The sequence below is a fragment of the Sapajus apella genome, unplaced genomic scaffold, assembly GCF_009761245.1.
Source record: "Sapajus apella isolate SASKATOON/1434 unplaced genomic scaffold, GSC_monkey_1.0 scaffold57, whole genome shotgun sequence".
Lineage (NCBI taxonomy): Eukaryota > Metazoa > Chordata > Mammalia > Primates > Cebidae > Sapajus > Sapajus apella.
In genome coordinates this window covers 4,815,362-4,841,096 of record NW_022436997.1, presented here as the reverse complement: position 1 = coordinate 4,841,096, position 25,735 = coordinate 4,815,362, and the positions used below count along the sequence as shown (strand labels likewise).

Sequence of the window (25,735 nt, the reverse complement as noted above, 5' to 3'; positions counted from 1 at the left end):
AAGCTGTTATAATTCTTTTTGAATTGAATTTTCTTTTGCATTGTTTTAAGTACAGCTCAAGCTCAAGTGACAGCGTCTGTCTTTAAAAAAAAAAAAAAAAACTGCTGGCAGGACAGGAAGACTGGAATGTAACCAGATAAGCCGTTTCCCCGTGTACCTTTACCCTGAAGCAAAATGGTGGGCGTTTGTGCGCATGCGCAGAAGCGATATTTCGGCGCGTATTTTCGTCGCGTCGGAACTCGCTCCAGGTGGGGATTGGCTGCGTAGTGGCTAGGACGGAACCGGAAGTTCTTGTGTTGTGGGGCTCAGCTGGTACATTTCTGTTGTTATTCCTGTGCTTGAGTTCCCGCTATAGGTGGTGCCTTTGCCGACGTTGCGATGGGGGAAGCAGACAAGTTTCACTACATCTACAGTTGTGACCTGGATATCAACGTCCAGCTTAAGATGTAAGAGAACTCTAGGGACACGGAGTGGGATTTCTGGAGCGTAGGCACGTGGAGGCAAGGGCCTGTCGGGAGTGAGAGGGAGAAAGGAGGTGACTGGTCTCTAGGACCAGACTAGAGGCGACCGCGGGAGGGCTGTAGCCAGGGAGGCACGGGAGAGTGAATCGTGGAGAGAGGCTCTGCCGGAGAAGAATTGAATACGTGGTCTCTGTCAGAAGCACAGTGGTAGGAATAGCCCTTAAGTTCCACGATATTTTACAGTCTTGGAAGCTTTTTGCTGTGCAGCCTTTTGAGAGTTTATTGCTGTCTTATTTTGTGAATTCAGAAATCAAGTTTCATCCTAAATAAGAAGACGGTCTTTATTTTAGAACGGGGCTTGTGGGGGTGGAATGAAGGCTTCAGAAATTATGGTGAGGTAGACACAGGCAGATGCGATAGTCAAGAATAAGATGAGCACATGGTGTAGTATTAGCAGCACGAGAGGTGATAGAAGCCTAGGTTGAACTTCTGGGTAGTATGGCAGTATTTAGGCAGGGAAGGAAGTTGCGGGTAAGTCGAAGATGAGGGTGCCAGTTGCAAAAATACCAACATGATAGGAGAAGAGAGTCTGCAGGAAAACTTTGGGGCACCAAGGCTGAAGTAAAGGTCAAGAGTATGGTATCTTGAGATGAGGATAATGGAACTAATATCATAATAAGGGATGGGCAAGAAGAAGTTGGAAATTATGTCCTTTTTAAGGTGGTCGTATAGAAGTGTTGTCAAAGCTACCACAGATTATTGACCACAGCATCATCTATAATTAATAAACATTTCTTTTTTTTTTTTTTTTTTTTTTGAGACGGAGTTTCGCTCTTGTTACCCAGGCTGGAGTGCAATGGCGCGATCTCGGCTCACCACAACCTCCGACTCCTGGGTTCAGGCAATTCTCCTGCCTCAGCCTCCTGAGTAGCTGGGATTACAGGCATGCGCCACCATGCCCAGCTAATGTTTTGTAGTTTTAGTAGAGACGGGGTTTTACCATGTTGACCAGGATGGTCTCGATCTCTTGACCTTGTGATCCACCCGCCTCGGCCTCCCAAAGTGCTGGGATTACAGGCTTGAGCCACCGCGCCCGGCCCTGAACATTTCTTATATATGTTCAGCCAATATTCAACAAATGTGTGTTGGTCAAAGGCTGCAGTGATAGTTAAGTTTTCTCAGTTGTCAGAGGTACCTTTGAATGATCGTTTTATTTTATTTTCAGAAGTCACTTATTCGCAGACAAATCCTTTACTTTTTAGTTTGTGGTGATGGTGGTAAAAGTAATAGTCAACAAGCACCCTGTACCTTTGAATGATACTTTATACACCCATTTAAGGTATTTTCTTTAGCATACACCACTAGTAGTTTATACAGGATCGGTATTGATAAAGGGCTTTCCTTCAGTCTTGATGCTTAGTATTTCTTGGATATATGGATGCATTTTTTGAAATATTTGAACATTAAAAATAAAGAAAAACCAAAAAAAACGATCCTTTTTTTTTGGAGACAAGGTCTCGCTCTGTTCCCCAGGCTGGAGTGCAGTGGCATGATCTCAGCACACTGCAACCTCTGCCTCATGGGCCAGGCAGCCCTCCCACCTTAGCCTCTCTAGTAGCTGTGACTACAGGTGCACACCACCATGCCTGGTTAATTTAGTAGAGACAGGGTTTTGCTATGTTGGCTAGGCTGATCTTAAACTCCTGGCTGCAAGTAATCCACCTACCTCAGCCTCCCAAAGTGTTGGGATTGCAGGCATGAGCCACCATGCCCAGATGGTCCATTACTAACATACAGATACATTCAGTATTTTGATCCAAAGATAAAGCATAAAGCAGAGGTTTGGCTCTGGTTTCTGAGACTGCCACTGTTGGGTTTTTGTGGGGGTAGTGGGACAGAAAGTATCAATGTAGAATCATATAATCAAAAATAGTAAATTTTTTATTCTACTTACTCTCCTATGCCTTTTATTCTTTTTCTTTCTTTCTTTTTTTTTTTTTCTGAGACGGAGTTTCTCTCTGTTGCCCAAGCTGTGGTGCAGTGGCACGATCTTGGCTCACTGCAACCTCCGCCTCCCGGGTTCAAGCGATTTTCTTGCCTCAGCCTCCTGAGTAGCTGGGATAACAGGCGCGTGCCGCCATGCCCAGCTAATTTTTGTAGTTTTAGTAGAGACGGGGTTTCATCACCATGTTGGTAAGGCTGATCTTGAACTCTTTTTTTTTTTTTTTTTTTGAGACGGAGTTTCGCTCTTGTTACCCAGGCTGGAGTGCAATGGCGCGATCTCGGCTCACCGCAACCTCCGCCTCCTGGGTTCAGGCAATTCTCCTGCCTCAGCCTCCTTAGTGGCTGGGATTACAGGCACGTGCCACCATGCCCAGCTAATTTTTTGTATTTTTTTTTAGTAGAGACGGGGTTTCACCATGTTGACCAGGATGGTCTCGATCTTTTGACCTTGTGATCCACCCGCCTCGGCCTCCCAAAGTGCTGGGATTACAAGCTTGAGCCACCGCGCCCGGCCATGATCTTGAACTCTTGACCTGGTGATCCACCCACTTCAGACTCCCAAAGTGCTGGGATTACAGGCATGAGCCACTCCGCCTGGCCCTTTTTCTTTCTTTCCTTTTCTCTCTTTTCTTTTTCTCTCTTTCTTTCTTTTTCTTTCTTTCCTCTTTCTTTTTTTTTGAGACAGAGTTTTACTCTTGTTGCCCAGGCTGGAGTGCAGTGGCCTGATCTCTGCTTACTGCAGCCTCCTCCTCCAGGTTTCAAGTGATTTCTCTTGCCTCAGCCCCCTGAGTAGCTGGAATTACAGGTGTCCGACAACATGCCCAGCTAATTTTTGTATTTTTAGTAGAGACAGGGTTTCAGCATGTTGGCCGGGGTAGTCTCAAAGTCCTGACCTCGTGATCCGCCCGTCTCTGACTCCCAAAATGCTGGGATTAAAGGTGTGAGCCACCACACCTGGCCCTTTTTTTCTTTTTGTATGGTTTTAATAACAACTTACATTTAGTAATTGAATGTCAGACTACCCACAAGACGTGGTCACTTTGGATGTTCTAAAGCACTTGTCCAAAATTGAGTGCAACATTTGCTATCCCTCTAACTCTGATCACTCTGTTTTCTCTTACTTCTTTTGGTGATAGCATCGTCCATCAAATTTGTTAACACAGAAATCTTTGAGTCTTAATGACACCCGCCTCTTGCCTTCTCTGCTCAATCACTCACCAAGGTGTCTTGAATCTGCCTGCTCTTTGTTCCGTGCTCCTTTTTCTATTTCACTGGCTCAGCCTTAGTATGCCTTTTTCCCTTCTATTTTGGTGCAAAGTCTTCTAAGTGGGTCTTCTTGCTTTCAGTTCCACCTCTCCAGTATGTGCTTACACTGCTGCCAAAAGTATCACAAATACAAATCTGATAATGTTACTCTCTCACTTCAGATAATTTCATTAACAGATTTTTAAATGTTCATTTTGACCAGGCACTGTACTGAATTTGGTGGCTACTTAGTTTCATCGTTTAGCCCCTATTTTTCGTTTTCATCTGTAGCTTCTTCTCTATGTGAGCTTTATGCTTTTGCTATACCAAACAACTTTCACATCTCCCGACACACCATCTTGCCTGTCTGCCTTTGTATATGCTGCCCTTTGCCTTTGGGATGACTTTTTGCCGCTTTTGCGTTAACTCTCATGCATTGTTCAGGATCGTTTCAGACATCTATCTGGGATACTAAGTCCCTTCCACACGCCAGGCTAAGTACTCTTGAGACTCTGATTTATCTTTCTATAATGGGAAGAACATTGGCTTTGGCCTCCCTACCCTAGTGTTTATTCTCAGCTCTGTTACTTACTTTGTGACTTTGGATAATGAGTTTAATCTATAAGTCTCTGTTTCCTCATTTACAAAATGAGAATATGGTGAAAATTATGTAAGAAACAATATATAAAATGCCTGGGCAGTATCTGATGTAATCTTGATGTGTAATAAATGTTCCTCCCTCTGTGATAGTATCCTGTACATACGTTTTATTAATTTTTTAAAGAAATGATCAGATAATACTTATGCTTAGTTAAAAAAAAAAAAAAAAAGAGTAGAATGAAAACATGCAGTTTAAAGGAAATTTTTCTCCCCAGAAGCAATGACTTATTATTTTCTTGCAATACTGTATTGTTTATCTTTTCTTCTGGGCTTCTATGCCTAATATAAGTAAATGTTTCCTGAAAGAACAGATGAATAAGTGGTCAAGTTGAAATAAAGAAAGTGAAACCAAGGCCTAGAAAGCTGGTGACTTCTAGAGGGTAGACTAAGGGTTGGTGGCAGGGTTTAAAATTCAGGAGTATAAAATAGAAAAAGGTGTTGATGAAGATAGGACTGATAGTAGGTATGTTAGGATTTTAAGAAACCCTTATCTTATATAAAAGTAACATTAAGGCCGGGCGCGGTGGCTCAAGCCTGTAATCCCAGCACTTTGGGAGGCCGAGGCGGGTGGATCACAAGGTCAAGAGATCGAGACCATCCTGGTCAACATGGTGAAACCCCGTCTCTACTAAAAATACAAAACATTAGCTGGGCGTGGTGGCGTGTGCCTGTAATCCCAGCTACTCAGGAGGCTGAGGCAGAAGAATTGCCTGAACCCAGGAGGCAGAGGTTGCGGTGAGCCGAGATCGTGCCATTGCACTCCAGCCTGGGTAGTATGAGTGAAACTCCGTCTCAAAAAAAAAAAAAAAAAAAGTAACATTAATTTACTATACAGGAAAATGTTGTTTAGGTAGCAAAAAATTGCCTTGACACAAAGGTAAACTGTTTTTAGTACTTATGCATATATGTACATGCTTAAAAAATTCATACCCAAAACATTGTTACTCTTCTGCTTTCAGAGGAAGCTTGGAAGGGAAGAGAGAACAAAAGAGCTATAAAGCTGTCCTAGAAGACCCAATGTTGAAGTTTTCAGGACTATACCAAGAGACATGCTCTGACCTTTATGTTACTTGTCAAGTATTTGCAGAAGGGAAACCTCTGGCCTTGCCAGTGAGAACATCCTACAAGGCATTTAGTACAAGATGGAAGTAAGTGGTTTTCTGACATATGATATGTTCCAGACTGTTCTTAACTTTCTTTATGGATGTGGCAAGTGTAATTTAGTAGGATTATGGAGGAATTTATGAATCCTATATGCATTGATCAAATAATTTAAAGTAGAAACATACTCAGATAAAGTATTATGCATATAGTATTATAACTGCAATTGAAATGGAAATGGATTTATTTTTGTATTTAGCATATTGAGATTTTGGTAAGTACTTTACTGATTTACATGACCAAAACCAAAACCACATCCGTGGCATTTTAAAATTCTTTACCATCCTGTGCTCTTGAACACATAAATGCTTCTGGATAGTTTGAAATATCGTCCAACCTGATGTTTAGCGCTCAGATCTTTAGAGAGATCTGTTGTCATCTCTTCAGTAAAGTTTTTATTATTATTTTACATATGAAACTAATTTATTTAGATTCATGGTTTATTCAGCATGGTGCACTAGCAAAACATTGTCAAGTTGCAGGGTAAATATAATGAACATGAAGTTCCTGTTTTTTCAGAAGAGTATTGTGGATCCTTAAACTTACTCTTGACACTTCTTATTTGATAGACTATATAGTGCAGTCCTGATGTTTGATCAGTGATTGTTATTCAGCACTCTGGTAGGCTCAGTGCAGGATACACAGGCTGTATGCTTTTAAGGAAGGAGTATTCATGGAACACAGGATGTGGCCACATGGACAGCCAGACTGTGCCATAGAGGGTTCAACCCTGTGTGTCCTAGGTATTACCCAGTGTGGCTAGGAAGGATTTTCAGAGAGCAGAAGCCTGGACTCTGGTGATCTGGCCATATCAAAACCAACTATTTTAATGGTATAATTTCTTCAGTAGTCTTTTGTAGAGAGGTATCTGTATGTCTGTATATCTATCTATATATGTGTGTGCGTATAGATATATATATGTGTGTAAAGATATATGTGTGTATGTAGATACACATGCACATGTAAAAAATATATCTATATATATTTAATACTTTTTAGCCTGGAAAATTTAAACCTACACATATAGAATAATACAGTGAATGCTTAAGTTTCTTTTATATACCTACTGTTAACTCATGGCCAATCTTGTATTTTCACCATTTTGAAACAAATCTCAAACATTATAATGTCTTAACTGCAAGTATTTCTGTATAACTTTTTAAAGCATAGCTACAGTATAATCATCACACCTAGAACAGTGGATCAGAATTCCTTGATTATATCAGAGGTTCTTAAACTGGAATCAGGAAGTCTTCAAACCCCTGGAGGTATATGCAGAATTTTTTGTCTTGTATATTTTTCAGGGACAGAGCTCAAAGCTTTAATTCGATTTTTGAGGTCACCTATTACTCACAAAAGAGTTGTAACAAATTTAGGTCTAGAAGGTCAAAAACATTTTGGTAATGAAAAATGTATAGTGGTTCTGTTCCATGCCTTGACAAAAAAGGAAAATACAGCAAAAGCAAATTCTCAATTAGAGGAAGATTAAAGGTTTTCTGCTCCTCCCATTTACCAACTCTTCTCTGCATTATTTTTTATATTATATATTTGCAAGAATGTAAAAACTCCCATGATTGACCTCTAAAAGTTTGAATTTTTAAAATTTGTAGTTTTTAAACTGTGAAAGTACTTAATAAGGAAAGTACTGTAAAATTATCTAAAATGACTTTGAAATTAAAATGTCTAAGCTATGTAGAAAATAGATTTAGGAAAACACTTTATTTTGGGTGAAATACCATGAGAATAGGCTTTTTAAAAAAATACTTTACGAGCGGATCATCTGATGTCAGGAGTTCGAGACCAGCCTGACCAACATGGTTAACCCTGTCTCTACTAAGAATACAAAAATTAGCTGGACATGGTGGTGGGTGCCTGTAATCCCAGCTACATGGGAGGCTGAGGCAGGAGAATCACTGGAACCTAGGAGGGAGAGGTTACAGTGAGCTGAAATTAAGCAACTGCACTTCCAGTCTGGGCGACAGAGCGAGACTATCTCAAAAACATCAACAACAAAACTCTTTAAGAGACTAAGAGAAAACATTTGCACATTTTATACATCCTGCTCTTTAGTATTCAAAAGTTGAATTTATTAGTAGTTTATCAAAAGTTGCCATCCTAAAATTAACAGAGGTAAAAACTTTAAATAATCCTTATTCTTTATAAGTATTTGCTTAAAAGAGATGTTCTGTAAACCTTGGAAAGAAGAAATTAGACCATAAAGGGATCTCTTGCTATCCAAATTTTTGCATTCCTTAGTTCAGATAGTATTTTAGGGGCAGTATGAGATTCCCAATTATTTAAATCTGTTTGATTTCTGAGTTTCTGATTGTGAGTTGTGAGAGTTCTAATAATGAGGAATTCATCCCAAATTTATTCAAGCCTATCATATCATGTCCTATTCTGTCCTATACTAAGAGATCCCATGAGGGATACTTGTACTTTCTTTAATTACACTTAAGGTAAATTCTCATTTTTAGGTGTATGTACTGCAAATTTTTAAGTTTTTTCTTATGTGAATTTATTCTTTAGGCAAGTAGTTTACATTTTTAAGAACACATATTCCACATTGTCTCGTAAAGGATTTGAAAGTGGCTTTAGAGAGACATATAATACAATCTAATTCAAAAATTACAAAGTTAGGATTCAGAAATATTTGGATCAGTTTGAGTGCTAGCACAATGGTATACGTGGTGGAGGTACATGGTGGGGATTGGATCATTCAGATTTAGGCTTTGCAATCTTTTCATGTTTTGATTGTTGCCAGATGAATGTAATCTTAACGTTAATGAGGGTTAGGGGGATGGGGTATGGATGATGTGTGAAGAGGAAGAGAACAAAGTGGTATCCAAAATGTATACCTTTTTTGTGTCTGACTAGATTTTTTCTATAACTTCTAGAATATCTAGAGCAACTTTCAAACTTTTTAGCTGAAGGATCATTTTTTTTTTTTTCCTGAAGAACCCTTTTGCAGAAGCCTAGTGTATAAAACCGATTAAGTGCAATTACTTTGATTTAAAAAAGTGTTGTTGCCTGGTGTTGCATAGCAAAAGGTTTGAGACAAATGATTAGTTGGTCATTGGTATTGTCTCCTAGTCATTAAAGGACAGATTACAGGATAAGAAATTTCACAATATTATCCAAACAAATAATTTTAGATATTATTGCTTATTGCTGTCTTTAGTTAACCTCCATGGTTTATTCCTTGGCAAAAGATGGCACTGCTTAGTGCTTTTCTTTTTAGCCTGCTCTACCATGTGGCTAGTAATTAAATAATTTCATTTAGTTGTTTGAGCCTATCTGTAGTAGATACTGGCTTTCTTAAGCTTGTGCTTTTTTTTTTTTAATTTCATAGAAGAAAAGGATTTAATAACTCTTTTCCTTGAAATTGACAGCCATCTCTATATGGTATATGTAAATGATTTTTTGTTTAAGTTTTTGGAAATTTTGTTAAATGTTTTAGCAATACAGATGTATTTGTCATAGACTAGGATATGTCCCTTAGATAATAACTTTGAATGAACAGATTTTGAGTAAACAGAGAAATAGAATTCTATGTGTCTGCTAGATATTAGTTTATATATTGTCGACACAGCATTCTTTTGGAATTTAAAAACCAGCTGCCCTTGAAGAGGATTGAAATTATCAAATGAATACAATGTGAAATTTAAATGTATAAGAAAATTTACATAAATGTATAGAGGGTTAAAAAAAAGCTGTGCTGTCATTAACTGTATTATCATTAACAAACATTTCTTAGTGAGAGAATACATATAGATGCGCTTTGAAGGCATAAGGCACTAATAGCTTAATATTATCAGTATTAATGAAATAACTTGAGGAACAAAAAATTCTCACGTAAGAAGTAGTCACAAGTCTGTCTCGAGCAGTGTGGTAATTTCATGTGATAAAGGTATTTTCTACTAGGAGGTTTTGTTTTGGTTGTTTTTTTCCTGACTGATCATTCTCAGAAGTGCTTTTGAGTATGAGTAATTTTGATTATTTTATCTTCACAATGTAAAATTGGGTTTTGAAGAATGGTTAAAGAAAATCACAGTTTGTTTAAAAAGTTCTAACAGGTTGAAATGTTTTCCCAGGTTTTTTTCACCATTGTATTCTCTTGATGTTGTCTGTGTTTATTGATTATTATTATTATTATTATTATTTTTGAGACTGTCATGCTTAGCCACTCAGGCTGGAGTGCAATGGTGCAATCTTGGCTCACTGAAACCTCCGCCTCCTGGGTTCAAGCAATTCTCCTGCCTCGGCCTCCCAAGTAGCTGGGACTACAGGTGTCTGCCACCACCCCCTGGCTAATTTTTGTATTTTTAGTAGAGACAGAGTTTAACTGTATTGACCAGGCTGGTCTTGAATTCCTGACCTCGTGATCTGCCCACCTAGGCCTCACAAAGTGTTGGGATTACAGGCGTGAGCCACTGTGCCCAGCTGATTTCCTTGATTAAAGGATTTAACAACTGTTTTTCATGAGTTCTATTAAAACAGTTATGTCTTCTATTATTTAAAATGGAAAGTTGTCTTCAGCAAAATTGAGGTGACTGCCCTAATATCTTACAGAGTATTAACTTAACACTTTGAAACCTTTTCCTCTGGCCAAAACTTTCTGTGTGGTTTGTTAATTTAAAAGAAAGATATATGTATATGTATATATATTTATGTTGACTTTATTTCCATAGCTGGAATGAATGGCTAAAACTACCAGTAAAATACCCTGACCTGCCCAGGAATGCCCAGGTGGCTCTCACCATATGGGATGTGTATGGACCCGGAAAAGCAGTGCCTGTAGGAGGAACAACGGTTTCGCTCTTTGGAAAATACGGGTAAGCATTGTATTGTTCTCACCTGTAGGAGTGTAGCAGCTTTTTGACCCTTTTCTTTTTCAGAGTGAAGGAAGGCTTTAGTAGTTTATGCCCAGTCTCCAGTGAAAACCAGTCAGGTACAGATGATTTGATCATTCCTTACATTGAATTTAACATTTACTTCCTATAGGATATGCAGATAGTTTAAGAAATACAGTTTATATCGCTCTATTGTTGGTGATTGGCAATGCAATTTCTAGTAGAAAATAGAAGTCATTGGGAAATAGAACCTTGCTTTTAGGGAGAAATGACTTTGACATGTACTATAACTGCTTTGTTACAGGTTTTATCTGCTTTTTATAAAATTGACAGAAAGGATGAAAAACCGGATTTAAAAAAGCTTTCATTTGCTAATGATGGCAATAATTGTGATAGAAAAGATAATTCAGGCTGGGCATGGTGGCTCATGCCTGTAATCCCAGCACTTTGGGAGGTCTAGGTGGGCGGATCATCTGAGGTCGGGAGTTTAAGACTAGCCTGGCCAAATGGTTAAACCCCCATCTCTACTAAAAATACAAAAAAATTAGCCAGATGTGGTTGTGCCCACCTGTAATCCCAGCTACTCTGGAGAATCCCTTTAACCTGAGAGGTGGAGGTTGCAGTGAATCAAGAATGTTCCAGTGCACTCCAGCCTGAGCATCTGAGCGAGACCATGTCAAAAAAAAAAAAAAAAGAAAAGATTTTTTAGTTTTTGAAACTTTTACAAATACTAGATGTTTATTGTAAAAATAAAAAATCCCGTAATCCCAAAGGATATTTTCTCTACATCCTTTTTTTCCTGGGACAGAGGGCTCAGTCTATCTTAAGAGAATTTGTAACATTCTATTATTATTCTGCATTTACTGATTGGAATTTTTCACTAAAGAACTTAGCCCTCATCGTGTATTTAGTTAGTTCATATAGGAAAGGCAGGTAAATGTTTAACTTTCTTTCCCTTTACCAGTTTTAAGACTAATGAGTTTGTACCCTAGTAACTTGCAAAGGGGTGATTGATGGCTTTTGCGCGTTTCGTTTTTAAGTTTTGTTATGAACTTTTGGCTTAAACATTTTGAAGTATGTTTTAGTCCACTGCTGTCTTTACTTTTTGGTCAGTAGGAGTCCCTTCAAGTGGACCCCATGCTCTTTTGACAGTACCCTAGTAGTGAGTGGTAGCTTCTTTGATTTCTGGTAGATAAGTTTTTCCAAGCTCATTTTCCAGGCCTGCTCCAAACCTGGAATTTCTGAAAGAAGTCCTGGTTCCTTTCATTGTGAAGTGGTATAGATCTTAATCTGTCTGAATATTACAACTGTCTTAATTTTTGTCTGCTTTAAAGTTAAAAAATATTACTTAATTTTTACATCGTTAAGTATGAGGAGGATCGTATTTTGGTGTGTTTGTTCACTATTTATGTTTGTTTCCATGAATTGCTTTTTGATGTACTTTGTACTTTTTAGAAATTGAGATACAATTCACATACCATAAAATTCTTTGCTTTTTTTTTTTTTTTTTGAATTGTCATTTTTCTTATTGATATATAAGGAATCTTTGCAGATTAATGCAATTAGCCCTTTGTGGGTTACATTATAAATATTGCTTTTCCTGTTTAGTTTGTTCTTTTGAATTAGTATGTATTTGTTTGCTCTTCATGGATTTTAAATTATTGTCTTGAATCTATCAGTTTTTAGTTTTTGGGTTGTGAATTTAAGGTTTTAGAAAACTCCCATTTAAGATTCTTTAAAATGCTTTCTTCTGTTGTGCTTTTATTCCTTTGCGTTAAAATCTTTGATTCGTCTAAAATTACTTTTGTGAGAGGAGTGATATATTAAGAATAGCTTTTTAGAGAAAACAAAAACAAATAGTTTGCCTATTTGTCCCAACACTACTTATTAAATAAGCCATCTTACCCAGCTGTTTCAAAATAGCATCCTTATATATTCAATTCATCATGTGTTGAAGTCTAAGAGAGGCATTATAGTGTATAGTGCTACACTGGTTAGGAAAGCAAGTTGTAGGTTATCTGGCTTCAAATCTTTGCTTCTTTGCTTAGTACCTGTGTATCCTTGGGCAAATTATTTAATCTTATGCCTCAGTGTCATTCATCTGTTGAATGAAAGAAACAATAGTATCCACCTAATTGAGTAGTTTATGATTGTGATATTACTACATACATTTAATGGGCCTGTTAAATATTATATCATATATTTATGAATAAATACCATAATGAGCTCAATGAACTCAGTAAATATTAGGTATCATTTCTGGGCTGTTTCGTCAGTTAGGATAGAATTATAAAATGTTTAAATATTAGATATAGATAATTTTTATTAGTCTTTCTTTTTTTTTGGGGGGACGGAGTTTCGCTCTCGTTACCCAGGCTGGAGTGCAATGGCGCGATCTCGGCTCACCGCAACCTCCGCCTCCTGGGTTCAGGCAATTCTCCTGCCTCAGCTTCCTGAGTCGCTGGGATTACAGGCACGCGCCACCACGCCCAGCTAATGTTTTGTATTTTTAGTAGAGACGGGGTTTCACCGTGTTGACCAGGATGGTCTCGATCTCTTGACCTCGTGATCCACCCGCCTCGGCTTCCCAAAGTGCTGGGATTACAGGCTTGAGCCACCGCACCCGGCCATTAGTCTTTCTTTTAAAATATTTCCCGGTTTGTTTTGGCAGATAAATTTTAATATTTTCTCAATTAAAAAACTCACTGTTATTTTGTTAGAAAATCTTACTGAATTATATATGTTAATTAAAGAGAAAATTGATGCCTTTATAATGTTAAATTGTTTTAGCCAGGAATAGAATGTGTCAGAAGGACTTCTGAACTCATCAGTGAAATCTAGATGTAATCCCATTTGGAATAGCTTGGTTGCTTACTATAGTATACCTAGGTATTTTAGTTTAATGTTGCTATTAAAGAGATATTTGTTATTAAAATCCATACAGGAAAAGTAATTTAGATATAGTTTGAAATATTGTAATCTTCAGTTTTAAAATATACTTTTTGATAAAATAGTATGTTACAGCAGAATGGACATATTACTAAATCAGTATTGTTCCTTTTACGGAGTGTTTGCTCCTTACTTTTCTTTACTAGGGAGGGGCTTGTTTGCAACGGAGAAGAAAAAAAATGTACAGCTCTTTTTAGTGACTAAATGTTTTTGAGAAATAACTCGACATTCCTCTTGGTTTTTACTCCCAGATTCATCACAAGTGGTTTACCTTCTGGCACATCAACTGGAGGTTCCCTCATAAAAACACCTGTGTTAGTATTCATGCATTTTAGATGACTTTAGGATCTAGTTTTAGGGGATTTTCTGACTAGGATGTAGGTGTGGGACAATTGAAATTTCCACAGAGTTGCAGTGAAATGACCTGCCTAAATCCAAATAAAGTCTCAGATTAATTTTTGGTACTGTTTTGTTTTGCTTTTGGTACATTTTTTAAAAAGTACTGTGTTAAATCAGTAGTAATCAACCTTTGTTTAAGAATCATCTGGGAAGCCTATGAGAAAAAACGTCTTCCTGGGTTCTCACTAATTCAGTGTGTCTGTGGTGGGGCCCAAGAATCAGCATTTTAAACAAGCATCCTGAGCTATTCTGTGAAAGGGAGCCTATGTACCACATTTTGAGAAACATTGAATTGATCTTTGTGATAGTAGTCTATTTATATAACTTATACGTGCATTCATGCATTTCTCTTTCTTTACTCTTTCCCTTGGTACCCTGCTTTATTTGTAATTCTGTGTACATTCCAGTGAAAGGAAAATTCCTTTACCTCCCATCCAAACCAAGCTGGCAGTGTGCCTAAAGACAAATCAGTAGCACTTGTTCTACTTTAAAAACTCATTAAACTACAAGGATTTCCATAAAGGGAGCAGTAGCAATAAGTGAGTGGTTACTTAAATTTGTTTTCTGCCATTAACTAAAATAAGACTTTGAATCTTGGAAAGTCATCTTTTTTTTCTTAACTCTAACTGGAAAATAGGTCATCCTACTCGTTCACATCCCAAACACATCAGATGCCCGATATAAATGAAACCCGTTAGAAGCGCTGGTTGTGTGAAATTATCTCAGAGCTTGATTTTAACATCTTGAGTCATTTACTTATCACTTTTAGAATTCCATTCGTATCAGGCCCGGTGGCTCACGCCTATAATTCCAGCACTTTGAGAGGCTGAGGCAGGCAGATCCATGAGGTCAGAAGTTCAAGACCAGCCTGGCCAACATGGTGAAATCCCCTCTCCACTAAAATACAAAAATTAGCTGGGAATGGTTTTGTGTGCCTGTAATCCCAGCTACTTGGGAAGCTGGGAATTGCTTGAACAGTGACCCAGAAGGTGGAGGCTACGGTGAGCCAAGATCATGTCACCACACTCCAGCCTGGCCTACAGAGTGAGACTCTGTCTCAAAAAAAAAAAAAAAAGAATTCCATTCATATCTCTTTACTAAGTATATTTTTCTTTTTTATATGAGATGGAGTCTCACTCTGTCACCCAGGCTGGAGTGCTGTGGTGTGATCTCAGCTCACTGCCACCTCCACCTCCCACGTTTAAGTGATTCTCCTGCCTCAGCCTCCCAAGAAGCTGGGATTACAGGTGCCTGCCACCACGCACAGCTAATTTTTATATTTTTAATAGAGGCAGGGTTTCACCACTTTAGCCAGTCTGGTCTTGAACTCCTGACCTCAGGTGATCCGCCTATCTCGGCCTGCCAGAGTGCTGGGTTTACAGGCGTGAGCCACCATGCCTGGCCTATTGTTCTTTACTTGATATTTTTATTTAACCCAGCTTACATTTTTTGAACTTCCACTTATTTTAAAAGAAAAACTTGATATCCCTGCTGTACATGGAAAACTAGTATTTACATTAGTGGGTAATAGTAAGACTAAATATAACTACTATTAAATTTTAGAAATTGAAGCAAAAGAATACCTAATCAATACAAATGATATGAAATTTATTTGATTCACAAAATATGCATACAATGTTTGCAAAAAAGTCCTTTAATTAGAATAGCTCTGTTTTCCATCGCCGGACATACGCAGGATATTCAGCTCACTCTCAGCTTAAGGGGAGAATCAGTCTTTACATCATTTTCATTTTTAATCAGCTCAACTTCTATATAGTTGTAGGGCAGTTATCCAAACATAAGTAACATAAGATTTTAATATAGGTCTAAATATTTTGAGGGGGTGGAGTGCAAAAAGGCATAATCACCAACTCCTATTCCCCCTGTGCTGGCGCTTGTACTGACCTTCACCTCAGAAGAAAGAATTCTAAGAAACCCTAGGAAATTAAAACAACTTTTTTTTCCCTCTCTCTGTCCTGCAGCTTGCCCTGTGGGTGGGCTGCCTCACAGTGGAGAAAAGCCAGGCATTCCCCAGTCCTAAGCAGCTACAGGTCTTCTTGTGCAGTTTTGGATTGTGAAAGATGATGTTCAGGATGTTCCTGGTGTACAGCAGAGTGCTGACATCTCCTTGTGCTGCTGGCTCACAGCTACTTCCCTGCATGGTGCTGCCATCCAGGGAGACAGGGCAGCCTGAGTATTCTGGGTTGTCTCAGCAGGAAGCGTGTGCAGATGTTCTTCCACCTGTCCTCAAAAACCATGCTATTAAAAAAAAAAAAAAAACATGCTATATGCCACTACCATTCTCATGACTTAGGGAAACACTGCCTTAAACTATAGTTTTCCTCAGATGTTTCTCTTTTTTTCTGGTGGGGTGGGAGGGCTTTCCAGCAAAAACCGGAAGGCCTGCTAGACAACTTCTAAAAGAGCTGTAACACTCCTCACATGTTTCTTATGCAATGAAATAACACCAACTGTCCCTAGCCTTTTCCTCTAAAGGGTTGTGATGTGTACTTAGTAGCTGTTAAAAGTGATCCTAAAGGGCCAGGACTGTTAGCTCACGCCTGTAATCCCAGCACTTTGGGACATCAAGGCAGGCAGATTGCCTGAGGTCATGAGTTTAAGACCAGCCTGGCCAACATGGTGAAACTTTGTCACTACTGAAAATATAAAAAAATTTAGCCGGGTGTGGTGGCATGCGCCTGTTGAGGCTGAGCCAGGGAAATTGCTTTAACCAGGGAGGTGGAGGTTGCAGTGAGCTGAGATTGCACCACTGCCCTCCAGCTTGGGCGACACATCAAGACTCCGTCTTAAAAAAAAAAAAAAAAAAAAAAGTGATCCTCAAGACATCTAACATTGTAGTATTGGTAATCTGGTGACTATCAGCTCTTGCCGTTTGCTAGTATCTGTTTTGTTTACCTGAGTCAGTGTGATGGAAAATAATAGTCTGATTAACAGTTGAAAGACTGATTTGTTAGGGATAAGGCTAGAGTAATTTATCATCCTTAATTTGAAAGCCTAGCTTGTGAAATTTCTAAGTAGCCACAGAATGGATTGATAGGTTGAACTGGCAAAGAACCACAGGCAAGCTGCAGATTTCTCTTGCAGTTGTTTTTTCTAAATGTGAATCTGGAAGTCAAGGCAGTTGCTGCTGTAGTGGCTTGGCACTGCAAGCTGGAATATCAACAGCAGCTGTTGCTGGGGTCTCTGCTGGAGTCAGAAGGAGATCCTGCTGTGCTGTTTCTTCTGTCTTGCCTGTTTGGCTTAATTTCCCAAGTGGACACAATACTCTGAGCATCTTCTGGCTTGCCACCTGGACGCTGTGTAACTCTCTGCAAAGTTCCATTAGTGTCAAAAGGAAGTAATATGTTCACTTGCTCATTTGAGTCACTTGGCATCACCTGTAGCCTCCACATCCCCTATCCTTAAATCTCTTCTCCAGATCCATCCCAAGGCACCTAAATCATTTAGTAAACTGACTTCTTGCCAAATGTGCTTATTTTTGATTTAGTTAAGTTCAGCCAGCCAAAGTATTCACTGGGGGCTGGGAAGGTAGAGAGAAGGAAGAAAAGCCTTCTGCTATTTCTGAAGCTACATTTAAGGATATTTATTTAAAGTGATATTATCATCTCACTTTACATGGTTCCTTAGAGACTGCTCTGAGCAGGTCTGCTTAATGTTGAATCTATATCTCAGTTGAAAGAGAAAGAAAATTAACTTTATAAGAGTCATGTATACGTGTGGTTTTTGTACTGTAACTTTCTTTTGATATTTAACATGATAAATATTGAGAATTTTGATTCATCACAACCAGTCAGTGCATTTTGTATGGGCCCATAAGGTAAGCTTTTGCAAATACAGTTACGGGAATTACCTGTTTGATTGCCAACTTTAGAGACCTTATAACAGATATGGTCCTTAATCTTACTGTGCTCATGAGTTTGTAGCTATCTTTTATAGTTCCCAATCTAAATGTTTATGGCATCATTACTTACATACATTATATAATGTTTAGTGAAAATCTTTATTACCTTAGGAAAATCTAGAAGACATTTTTTATTAGCCATAACATTATAATAATGATTTGAAAAAATTTATGTTAACCTTTAGCAGTCAAGTAGATGATTTTTTTTTTCTTTTGAGACAGGGTCTCAGTTTGTCACCCAGGCTGAAGTACAGTGGTGCAAACATGGCTCACTATAGTAGCCCCGTCCTCCCAGGCTCAAGCGATCCTCCCACCTCAGCCCTTCAAAAACCACAGGCATGTGCTACTGCACACAGCTAATTTTAGTGGGTTTGTGTTTGTGTGTGTGTGTGTGTGTGTGTGTGTGTGTGTGTGTGTGTGTGTGTGTGTTGAGGGACAGGGTTATGCCATATTGCCCAGCCTGGTTTCAAATTCTTGAGCTCAAGCAGTCTGCCTGCCTCAGCCTCTCAAAGTGCTGGGATTATAGTTGTGAGCCACCATGCCTATGCTGTACCTTATTTGTTTTTTTAAAGTATTAAATGTGAAAGTGTATGAAATGCGTTAGACTTGCCTTTTCACCTACACACGCTCCTAGTCTTTTTCTTTCTATTGCAATTTCTATAGTCTTTTTATTACTAAGAGTGGAAATAACTTTCTTATTGAGCTTTGAGTAGATGCTGTTTGAGTAGACTTTATGTTTGCAAGTTCTTGTATGAAAATATTTTTAAAAAAGAAAATACATTAACAGGAGAATATCTTTAACCTCCCCATTAGAAAAAAATCATGGAAACTTGGCAGCAGCATAATTACAACACATAGTTGTGTAAAGCTCTTTATGAGTTTGTTTCATCTTTATATCTTCTTGGTAGCTTTTTGAAGAAAACATGACAAAGGTTATATATTCTTTCACTGTGAAGCAGGATAACCAAGCTTAGGTTAATTTCTGGCTATGTGCTAAATTTCTGATTTATAGACATGGGAAATGTTTTCACATGAATCTGCTATTGTATTCACTTTTAGAACTTGCATTTTATGGAAAAGAAAGAAAAAGCAATCTGTACAGGAAAAGGACTAGTAATAGCTAACATTTACTGAATACTTACAGTATGCCAGTCACTGTTCTAAAGACCTTTTACTTGTACTTATTTATTTTTTCCAATAACTTTGTGGGATACAAGCCCTTTTATCCTATTTTATAAAAGAGGAAACTGAGGTACAGAGGGGCTAGGTAGTTTACCCAAGGTTATGTGGGTAATACACAGCTGTGTCAGGCACAGGCAGTTTGACTGTATAGTCTGCTATATTGTCATGTAAAGAAAGCAGCTATGTAATTTTTTAAATTCAGATTTTAGTCACTGTAAATGTGACATTCCTCCATTGGATAGGAATTTGATCTCTGTTATTCCTTAGATCTTCACCAAAGTGATGAAATGTCTGTGCTCATTTCTAATCCATCTCTCCTTTCTCTGTCATAGTTCTGACTGCTTGGAGGAGAAAGAATGACATGTGCAAAACAGTGCAACATGGATTTTAGTTGCTTGGTTAATTGCTTTACATTCCATTGGGGGCTAAAAGCTTGGCCGTGGAGATACACATTTCCGTGTGTAGAATTCTCTTTATTTTTAGGAATTTAAAATTTCCTGTAATGAACTGTATTAATTTACTTCTACCCTGAACTTTCTCTTTTTCCCTAGCATGTTTCGCCAAGGGATGCATGACTTGAAAGTCTGGCCTAATGTAGAAGCAGATGGATCAGAACCCACAAAAACTCCTGGCAGAACAAGTAGCACTGCCTCAGAAGATCAGATGAGCCGCCTTGCCAAGGTACAAAAGTCATTTGAAACAGGTGGGAAGCTCTGACTGATGTCTGTCGTAGTATACCTTGACATTATGAATTGTATCAGATTTTTAAAAAATCTAAATTTAACTTTTAAATAATTGTTTTATTGAAATTTAATTCACATACCATAAAATTCATCCTTGGAAAGCATACAGTCTGATAGGTTAGCACATTTACAGAGTTGTATAATCATCACCACTATATAATTTTAGAATATTTTCATCACCCCTAAAAGAAACTGTGTGCCCTTAACAGTCAGTCCCGTTTCCTCTTCCCCTACAGTTAGTTCCAGTCAGCTACTAATCTATTTACTCTCTATATATTTGCCTGTTCTAGAAATTCATATAAATGGAATCATACAATATGTGACCTTATGTCTGGAAGTCTTGTCAGGTTTGAAAATGTGGAGCATTGGTAATACTTTGAAGATGACCACCCACTTTTTCTGGTGACATAGCCTTCAAGTTGCCAGTGTAACATGCTAGAAAAGCTTATGCCGTTTGGAAGTGAAGATGACTTACACAATTAGCTAGTATAAATTTCCTTCACACCCCCCACCCCTGCCTTTGTAAGCAGATGAAGTTACTACCTTTTTGTTTCAAAATCGTTTTTATCCGGTGTTTTCACTTAGAAATTTAAAAACTAAACTCTATTCTGTGTATAAATTGCAACGCTGTCATTTATTTTGTGAACCTCCTTTCACAAAGTAGTGTGTTAGATACTGTTTAAAGATCCTTTTACAGTTATGTGGTTAAGACAATTTCTTGTAATTATTACATGTACTTTTCTTTTGTAGTCTTATTAGTAAAGTGCCTCTTTAATATCTGGAGGAAGTTTTGTTGCTAAGCTTTTAATAGCTTTTTGCCTTTACCCACATGTAGAAGAAGTCTTGAAGAATGAGTACTTGGGTTGGCTAGGTTTCGTGCTTCAACATAGAATTTTTGTCAAGTTCATTTTGTCTTTTTCTGTTGCTCTTTTAAGGAAGAGAATGTCCTAGCAACCTCATAACTGTATTGACCAGTATACTATTGTCTATGTCTCCCATCCATAATTAAATAAATAAAATTTAATATTCATTTTTTCTACTCATCCTGAGATTTTGTTTGCACTCTGACATGGGGCATAAGGAAGGCCGAGCTTTTCACATGTATATTTTAAGACTTGATCTTAGTGATGAACTTTCATTTGAGCTACTTTCTGCCCCTTTATAAACATTGAATAGTTAATATAAATTTTATTAGAATCAATTCATTTATAGCCTGTGGGTAACTATAATATGAGGAAGGTTAAATTTAAAAAGAATAAAGAATAATATTTTTTTTAAAAAAAGCTCTTAAATTGTCTTTTAAGAGTAGCCATTATGATTGATATTGTGGGTGAAATTCTGTCTGAGGGGGAACGGCCAGAGTCAAGAAATGTAAAGCTTTATAGGTTGCATCATGTAACTAATTTGTTTCTCTGTGAAACACATTATTTAGGCTTCTGTTCACAGGTTTCTAATTTTTTTCCCTGATTATTTTTGATGGAGAGTTTAAACAATAATTTTTGTAACAACTATGACATTTTTCAGTCATCAGTGTATGGAGTATAATCATGGGCATTAGTTCCAGTTGGACTTTTGGTTTTTTTAATGTAGCATATTAGTAGTACATATTTCTCATTCTAATCTTTTGAATTTCGTGGTAGAAAAAAGATGTGACAATTATAATCACCTTTTTTATGATTGAAACAGTAACCCTAATGCTTGTTCATATTGGTCTTTTAGTTGTTTGTGCACATGAGCAACTCTAGAAATGATGACTAAGCATGTGTAGAGCTAAATGAAGTGTAGGAAGGAAGACTTGTTCATGTTTTTGTTAATTGGTAACAATCATTATTGCCAGTCGAAATTCTTTATATTGGAGTATGCCAAGTAGATCCTACTTTTTCAGGAGATAGTTATTAAAATTTATGTGCTGTTTGTATCACTCAGAATGGTTAACAGTTTTCAGATAAGTTTTTATTGGTTTGTAAATCTTTAAAATGGGAATAAAAATTAATGAGAGTAAGCATCTTACAGTCCTTCTGATAGTAATCGGAGCCTAGCTCTTTTCCACATTCTTTTGTCCCTAATAGAATTGTATTTTTAACTTCTGAATGGCATGGAGACATCAGAGCTTGCTGTGCTGTGACAGCTTGCATTAGTGTTCACTTACGTTCCCCAAAGACTAAACAGAAACTATCAAAATGAGTAATTACCTTTTTAACAGCGAGAAATGCATCCGTTTGTAGCATTGTTACGAAATTGCTCCCTCTTTGAAGAAAGCTCTTTTTATTTCTTGACGTATTGAGTTAATTTGATATTCCCTTCTTCTTGATATAGCACTTCCTTGTGATTTTTCAGGTATCAGAACTGTTATATATCCCAGCTGCTATTGGAGAGAAATGTATTTTAAAAATGATATCTCAAGATTTGACAAAATTGAAAACTTGGGAAGAGCACTGTACTATGAGTCAGAGTTTTGGCCATTCTACTAACTGGGGGAAAATAATTTTTGAGTCTGCAAAATCAGGTGTTTAGAATGGATTATTTTTATGGTCTCATGTAGCTTTTTATATTTAATTGATTCTAAAAGTACTGACATAGGAAATAATTGGGATTATCTACCTGGGTTTCATAGTTATTACCTTAGTAGAAAATAAAATTGTGGTTATTAATTTTCAACTGTAAATCTATGGTTCTCATGTCGTTCCTTTTTTTTCTGCAATATGTATGCCTAGGGTAAAGTGTTGCATAGGGCTTGTCTAAGGTGAATAATAGGGCTTTGTTCTTAATTTTGCAGTTTGATTAGTGCCTGCTTCTTAAATTTTTAGACAGGCTTCCTGAAAAACAACTCTTTCCTCACTTAAAACATGGTCCTGCCTTATACTTGAGAAAATATATTTTGATACTTGTATGGTCTTAATTTACTCTCTTAATGGAGAGTAAGAGAGTAAGTAAATTAAGTTAGTTAATTTACTAACTTGCCGGAGAGAGTATACTTTAGTACTTACATTCTTAACTTAAAATTATTTTTACTAAATTTATTTTCATACTTATATTCTTAACTTAAAATTATACTTAGAGACTTATTTTGTTCTTACAGTTGTGCCACAACAGTATCTGCTATTTTTCTGATATTTTTCTCTCTTTTTCCGTTTACACATTTTAAAAAGTTGTTGAGCTAGATTGTCACTCTCTCAAAACGTTTTGAAATTGTGTTAGGTATAATAAACTTTTAAACATGGGAAAGAATTTGTATGCTCTCTGTTTCCATTTTCATACAGAAGGAACAAAGATGGTAGATGTAATGGTTGTGTTTCTCACAGGACCATTTTAAGGAAAGATTAGTATTCAAATAGATGAGGGTTAAGTAGTTAGAATCAAATGGCTTATTTGCACTTTTATTTTCCATCCAGTGAATTTACTATGATTGTTTCTAATTGTTGAGAAGGCAGTTGGCTTAAGACTAAAAAGGTATGCATAAATCTTAATAATAGCAAAGCATGTTTACTATGCATGGTACCCGTGAGCCTAAATAAATAGCATAGTGACAGTTTTTAAACTGCAGTATAAGAAAGTTTACTCACTTACAGAACTATTTCAGCCTTGGTTGCCTAGGGATAATGGACAAGAGGACTGTAAAATGAAGATTAACTATTTAATGGCTTGTGAAAAGATGGTGTTAGATAATTATTAAGCAAATAACTTCCACTACAAGCTGAACTTAACCTTCTTCTGAGTTATTGCTCACCTATTAAAGTTGAATTCTGACTACGGTATGAATAGCTGAAGTTTATTTCAAGTTTATTTCAAGTTTGACCATGTTTAGAAGTCCAGTCCTTTCAGAATGAGCTTAGTGAAATTAAGCTCTTTAATGATTTTACATGATTTTGCAAATATGCCTAGTTTTGCTTTGAGGAAAAATGAGTATGAGAAAAGGAAACAAAACTGTTTTCCTCAGTTTAAGTCTTACTTTTTATAACTTGAATTTCTTAGACTTCTAGTAGGGAACAGAAAGTAATGAATACATTTAAATATACTATCATACCCCTGCTCCCTGCCCCATTCTCTTCTTTTTCCGATTTCTAAGTTTCCCTAATTAATTTTTAGTAATACAGTGTCTTTCCTTTTGAACTGATTTACGAAAATAATGAAAGACCAGACTTATGAAGCATTTATTAAACTTTCATTGTCCATGACCTAGGCTTTTAGTGGTTGTGGGCCTTACCTGAACAAATTTACCCATTGTTCCCATCTGCTCTGTTTTTCAGCTTGTCATATTATAAGAGTTTTATGACTAGAATGCATATCCTCCTAGGGTTTTGGATGCAGCTACCAAGCTTTAGTGTTTGATTTATATTTGAATCCATGTCTTTAGACATGAAAGGTTAGTGCAAAAGCATGCTTCTCTGCTGTCTACTTTTCATTTTAGCAGCTCTACTTGATGCCTTTGGAATGTGCTTTAGTTTTGTCAGTTTGATTAAGAGGAGGCAAAAAGAAAGTAATGACTAGATGAAAAATGCTTTGTGATAGGTATGGGATTGTTGTTGAGTGGAGTATAGAGATGAACATTGCTACAGGGAAGATGTGGTAAGATGTGGTGATATTTTAGGCGGAATCACGGAGTGCCTGTATGGAGTCACTGTGGGACTAGGGTCCAGATGTCAGGTTTATGGCAATAGGAGCTGGATTTTTAAAGTTAATTTAGAAATTGTTTCTTGAGAATAGGTTTATGCCAACCACTTCAAGGAGTCATTTATAATCTGGAGATTCAGTGTCTAATCTGACAGCCACAGGTCACATGTAGCAATTTAGATTTAGGTTAATTAAAATTAAATAACATTAAAAATTCAGTTGCTCTTCATTTTAACCACATTTCAAGTGCTCAGTTGCCCCTTGTGTCTAGCAGATAATCTATTGGACAGTGCAGATGTGGAATGTTTCCATTATTGCCAAAAGTTCTACTGACAGCACTGAGCTAGAGTGACAGTTTACAAATTTGTAGTGGGTGAGTTCATATTTCTGATAGCCATATTACTTGTCCCTACTATCCAGGACACCATATTTCAAGATACTTTGGAAACTTAATTAGTCTTCATGGTACTGCTGATTTCTTAATGAACCATGAAGAAGCTGGAAAGGTTTCTGAGATATTTTTCTCAGTTTTGGGAAATCTAAAGATCTTTATCTCATAGTATCCTTTTAATTTAAAATTACTTGAGTGTGCTGGCTGTACTGCATCTTTTGAATAAACATTGACAAATTGTCACAATCACAAAATTATCCTTGAAAATCAAGATTAAGATAGCAATAACTTTTCTGGTCATATAATTAATTTTCTAAAGTGTGATTGAAGTAGCTTGACTCACTATAATATTTACCCTTCAAAGAAGGTAGTTTTCATTACTCCTTTGCATCAAGTGGTTACTTGTCCTGAAGCATTGATCAGAGGAGCTCTCTGAGATTTTAGTTTTATGTACATGTACAAGTCTCTTTATCTCCACCATTGTCAAAGGCGCACTTCTAAATGTGGAAGACCAAAAATAAAAGTGTATTACTAAGTTCCTGATCTCATTATTGTTCATGTTATTATAACTAATAATAGTAACTACATTTATAATCACCTTGCATGTGTAAAGTGCTTTAATATCAGCAAAACCTCTTAGCATTGATTGCAAACTGAAATAGAGAAGGGATTAAGATCAGGGCTTTAAAGACCATTTTTAATTCAAATCCCAGCTGTGATCTTGAATTAGCTATTTAACCTTTACTAAGTCATGAAATCCTCTTCTGTAAAATAGGAATAGTAGTTATATCTGTTTTTGGAGATTATCATGAAGACTAAGTGTAAATGATAAAATATTTAAAGGATTTAGTATACTGCCCAGCAAATACTGAGCAATAATAAGTGTTAGCTGTTATTTGATTCTACAAGTGTAGGACAGGACTTAAACACTGCATTGTTTTTAAATTCATGCAAAGATGGAAGCTTAGAGAAGTTAAGCTATTTATTTATGGTTACATATCTGAGAACTTGCAGAACCAGCACCTAAAATCAGGTCTTTAAATTCTTTATGTAAATCTCTTTCCAAAATAAGTATCAGTGATGTATGCTTAAGATTTAAGGATTGAGAAGAATGTGTTTGCATGAAGAATATATTGTTCTTATTTAGAAGATTA

General features: G+C 37.0%; 1 protein-coding gene and 1 non-coding gene across 2 annotated transcripts in view; one reads left to right on the top strand and one right to left on the bottom strand.

Annotated features, from left to right (window-relative positions):
• Positions 1–282: 282 nt before the first annotated feature.
• The window catches only part of PIK3C3 (phosphatidylinositol 3-kinase catalytic subunit type 3), a 126,533-nt gene continuing 101,080 nt past the window's right edge, over positions 283–25,735 (top strand). Inside the window, exons 1-4 of the mRNA XM_032245263.1 lie at positions 283–446; positions 5,330–5,518; positions 10,223–10,366; positions 19,388–19,517. Of these exons, the coding sequence (XP_032101154.1) occupies positions 379–446; positions 5,330–5,518; positions 10,223–10,366; positions 19,388–19,517 (531 nt within the window). The 5' untranslated portion in view covers positions 283–378. The remainder of the gene's footprint in view (positions 447–5,329; positions 5,519–10,222; positions 10,367–19,387; positions 19,518–25,735) is intronic.
• LOC116528261 lies at positions 16,108–16,169 on the bottom strand. Its single transcript, XR_004258952.1, has one exon. It is a non-coding gene; the product is annotated as a U7 small nuclear RNA (small nuclear RNA).